The sequence below is a fragment of the Scylla paramamosain genome, chromosome 29 (genome assembly GCF_035594125.1).
Source record: "Scylla paramamosain isolate STU-SP2022 chromosome 29, ASM3559412v1, whole genome shotgun sequence".
Taxonomy (NCBI): domain Eukaryota; kingdom Metazoa; phylum Arthropoda; class Malacostraca; order Decapoda; family Portunidae; genus Scylla; species Scylla paramamosain.
This window is the reverse complement of record NC_087179.1, coordinates 2,082,301-2,086,944: the sequence shown is the minus strand read 5'-3', so window position 1 is coordinate 2,086,944 and position 4,644 is coordinate 2,082,301. Positions and strand designations below refer to the sequence as shown.

General features: G+C 44.0%; 1 protein-coding gene across 1 annotated transcript in view; it reads left to right on the top strand.

Moving 5' to 3' along the window:
* LOC135115773 (metabotropic glutamate receptor 2-like) overlaps nt 1-3,707 on the top strand; it is a 110,461-nt gene extending 106,754 nt beyond the window's left edge. Inside the window, exon 3 of the mRNA XM_064032790.1 lies at nt 3,530-3,707. Coding sequence (XP_063888860.1) covers nt 3,530-3,543 — 14 coding nt within the window. The 3' untranslated portion in view covers nt 3,544-3,707. The remainder of the gene's footprint in view (nt 1-3,529) is intronic.
* Nucleotides 3,708-4,644: the final 937 nt, after the last annotated feature.

Below are 4,644 nucleotides of genomic sequence, written 5' to 3'. Positions count from 1 at the left end.
GATATGGACTGTCTTGAGAGAGAGAGAGAGAGAGAGAGAGAGAGAGAGAGAGAGAGAGAGAGAGAGAGAGAGAGAGAGAGAGAGAGAGAGAGAGAGAGAGAGAGAGAGAGAGAGAGAGAGAGAGAAGATTGTCTACAAGTTCCGAGTAAGTTTTAATCCTCCCTGAGTCTTAAGGGTCTTCCTGAATCACCCTGGGACTCGACGGTGGCCGCTGGGACCTGCCGCCAGGGTGTCAGGGTGCTAGGATGATGGAATGGTGAGGCGTGAGTGAGAGGCGGCAGGGTGAAGAGTGTGTGCTTTTTGGGGCGGTGATGGAAAAGGATGGATGAGGGGAGAGTAAGTGAAAGGGTGAAGGAGAGTGAGTTAAGGGTGTGAGAGTAAATATATTAGGCGTGTATATCTTTGACTGTCCTAACTCTAGAAAAGGTGCTGAGGTGAGGTGTTGAAGGTACGTTAAGAGTGAAGGATGAGGCGGGGTACAAATCGGCGGGTACAAAGCTGGCGGGTACAAATCCTCGCAATGCCACAGTAACGGACCTCTGAGGGCTGAGGTGAGGGCGTCAGGTGGGCCAAGCGCTGACAGGACAAGCAAACACACTGACAGGCGCGAGTTTCTTACATGCAAACATAAACACACCCGAGATGATCCTTAAGGAGGCTGGGGAGTGCCTAACGGATTTTAATGCTGCCCTGCTTCAATGTGGAATGTCAGAGAGCAGCAGTGGAAGTGGAGCAGAGTGGGGTGTCTCATGAAGGATGTATAGTTAATGAGTACGAGAGGAAGATCAATGGGGATTTAAGAATGTAGCAAGGCGGAGGAATGAAGTGTTTAAGGGTGCTGCAGGGAGGAGGGATGAAGTGTTTAAGAGTGTTACAAGAAAAAAGAAAAGTGTTTAAGGGTGTTGCAAAGAGGAGGAATGAAGTGCTTAAGGGTTTAGGAAAGACCACCAGCTTTGGCTTTCCTCTCCCTTCACTGACCATCCTGGTGAACTAGCCTACAACTTTGCTATCTTCCATGACATAGAGCAATTGGTGCAGCACCCTACTCGTATTCCTGACAATCTTGGAGATACGCCCAACATTCTTGATCTAACCTAACCTTTAATCCTTCTGCTTATGCTGTTAGCCTTTCTTCCCCGTTGGGCTCCTCCGATCACAATCTCAAATCTGTATCTTGTTCTATCGCTCCAATCCTTCCTCAGGATCCCCCTAAGCGAAGGTGCCTCTGGCGTTTTGCCTCTGCTAGTTGGGGGGAGCTGAGGAGGTATTTTGCTGGTTTTCCTTAGAATGACTACTGCTTCCGTGTCAGAGACCGATCTTTGTGTGCTGAGCGCATAACAGAGGTGATAGTGTCTGGCATGGAGGCGTACATTCCTCACTCTTTTTCTCGTCCTAAACCTTCTAAATCTTGTTCTTGTGCTATACATGAAGGACAGGTGGCCCACGAAATGTACTAAAGCCTTGCATCACCAGAATCTCATGCACTTTATATTTCTGCCCAGAACCATGCCAAGTCTGTTTTCCAACTGGCAAAAACTCGTTTATTAACAGAAAGTGTCAAAACCTTTCAAGATCTAAGTCCCCTCGTCACTTCTGGCATCTAGCCAAAAATATCTCCAATAACTTTACTTCTTCTTCTTTCCCTCCTTTATTTCAACCAGATGGCACCATTGCTATCACATCTATTTCTAAAGCTGAACTCTTCGCTCAGACCTTTGCTAAAAACTCTACCTTTGACGATTCTGGGCTTGTTCCTCCCTCTCCTCCAACCTCTGACTACTTCATGCCACCTATTAAAATTCTTCGCAATGATGTTTTCCATTCCCTCGCTGGCCTAAACCCTCGGAAGGCTTATGGACCTATTGTTCTTCGAAACTGTGCCTCCCTGCTTGCACCTTGCCTAGTCAAATTCTTTCAGCTCTGTGTGTCAACATCTACCTTTCCTTCTTGCTGGAAGTTTGCCTACATTAAACCTGTACCTAAAAAGGGTGAACGTTCTAAACCCTCAAACTACCGTCCTATTGCTTTAATTTCCTGCCTATCTAAAGTTTTTGAATCTATCCTCAACAGGAAGATTCTTAAACATCTACCACTTCACAACCTTCTATCTGATCGCCAGTATGGGTTCCGTCAAGGCCGCTCTACTGGTGATCTGGCTTTCCTTACTGAGTCTTGGTCATCCTCTTTTAGAGATTTTGGTGAAACTTTTGCTGTTGCCTTGAACATATCAAAAGCTTTTGATAGAGTCTGGCACAAAGCTTTGATTTCCAAACTACCCTCCTACGGCTTCTATTTTTCTCTCTGTAACTTCATCTCAAGTTTCCTTTCTGACCGTTCTATTGCTGCTGTGGTAGACGATCACTGTTCTTCTCCTAAATCTATTGACAGTGGTGTCCCTCAGGGTTCTGTCCTGTCACCCACTCTCTTCTTATTATTCATTAATGATCTTCTAAACCAAACTTGTCCTATCCACTCCTACGCTGATGATACCACCCTGCACTTTTCCACGTCTTTTCATAGACGTCCAACTCTTCAGGAGGTAAACATTTCACGCAGGGAAGCCACAGAACGCTTGACTTCTGACCTTTCTAAAATTTCTAATTGGGGCAGAGCAAACTTGGTATCGTTCAATGCCTCAAAAACTCAATTCCTCCATCTATCAACTCGACACGACCTTCCAGAGAACTATCCCCTCTTCTTCAATGACACTCAACTGTCCCCCTCTTCTGCACTGAACAGCCTCGTTCTGTCCTTTACTTATTATCTGAACTAGAAACTTCACATATCATTTCTAGCTAAAACAGGTTATATGAAGTTAAGTGTTCTGAGACGTCTCCGCCAGTTTTTTCTCTCTCCCCCCAGCTGCTAACTCTGTACGAGGGCCTTATCCGTCCATGTATGGAGTATGCTTCACATGTCTGGGAGAGTTCCACTCATTTTGCTCTTCTAGACAGGGTGGAATCAAAATCTTTTCGTCTCATCAACTCCTCTCCTGTAACTGACTGTCTTCAGCCTCTCTCTCACCGCCGCAATGTTGCATCTCTAGCTGTCTTCTATCGCTATTTTCATGCTAACTGCTTTTCCGATATTGCTAACTGCATGCCTCCCCTCCTCCCGCTTTCTCGCTGCACAAGACTTTCTTCTTTCTCTCACCCCCATTCTGTCCACCTCTCTAATGGAAGAGTTAACCAGTATTCTCAATCATTTATCCCTTTCTCTGGTAAACTCTGGAACTCCCTGCCCGCTTCTGTATTTCCACCTTCCTATGACTTTAATTCCTTCAAGAGGGAGGTTTCAAGACACTTATTGATCATTTTTTGACTACTGCTTTGACCCTTTTATGGGAGTAGCATTTCAGAGGGCATTTTTTTTTTTTACTGGATTTTTGTTGTCCTTGGCCAGTGTCCTTCCTACATAAAAAAAAAAAAAAATAGTAGTAGTAGTAGTAGTGAAAATAATAATAGCTGTGTTATTAATAAGAATCACAAAAACATTATAAATAACGACTATAACGTTTCCTTCTTTCCAGGTGGGAAACACTGAGCAAGGCGTTATGAGAAGTACACTCACCTGTAGAACACAAGAATAAGTATCTATGATCTGACCATTTTAAATTGAGCGTTTAGGCGTTGTCCTTTATGAAGATTCCCCGGCTTGTGGCGCTGCTAAACCTTGTATTGGGCAATTATTAGAATAGAGGCTATGTGTCGTAAATAACCTCACTCCCCACACACCAACTCTCTCTCTCTCTCTCTCTCTCTCTCTCTCTCTCTCTCTCTCTCTCTCTCTCTCTCTCTCTCTCTCTCTCTCTCTCTCTCTCTCTCTCTCTGCATACACAATCTACATTTAATGCAAATGTCTTTCTTTGAGAGATCTATACTTACCTTTGAATCATTAGAATTTGAGAGAAAATCTGCCTGTCAGTCAGTCAGTCAAAACTGCTCCGCTTCCTTTTCTCTCTCTCTCTCTTTCTCTCTCTCTCTCTCTCTCTCTCTCTCTCTCTCTCTCTCTCTCTCTCTCTCTCTCTCTCTCTACTGTGAATTTCGTTTAAATGTGATAGGTTTCCTTCAAGATATGATATTTCCCTTAAACTGTGACGTTATACTTTTAATCCTAAGTTACAACCTTTTTCCACACCAACATCGAAGTAAAAGTCAAGGTACGTTGGTGGCTTTCACTGTTCAGGCAACAGTTCTTGAAGGGTCAAGTAATGACACCCTATTAGCCTTTTCTTCCAAAAATTACTTATTTACAGAATAAGTAAGCTTTTTTTCTCGGCTATGGAGATGACGAGAGAGAGCGGGAAAGGTAGTTTCCATCCTGGTTGGCAGGGCGAGAGGAAGTGATCATGGATTAACACGGTCACTCTGACCATGTGACCTCACTCTGTCACCCATGGAGACGTGACAACGCCTGGAGGAAACGATGGCAAGTATTGTGGTGTTTGCAAAAAAAAAACAATGCAAGTATCATGAAAAAAAAAATATCACAGTAACTTTCTTTTAGAGCATCACAGTGTATACATATTACAACACCATTTAATTTTGAGGTAGGAAATACCTGAAATGAGGTGTGTCTTGGTATAAGTGTGGCAATGCCGCAGGCGGTGGAGTCCCCATAAAAGACAACGCCTAAACGCTGAAT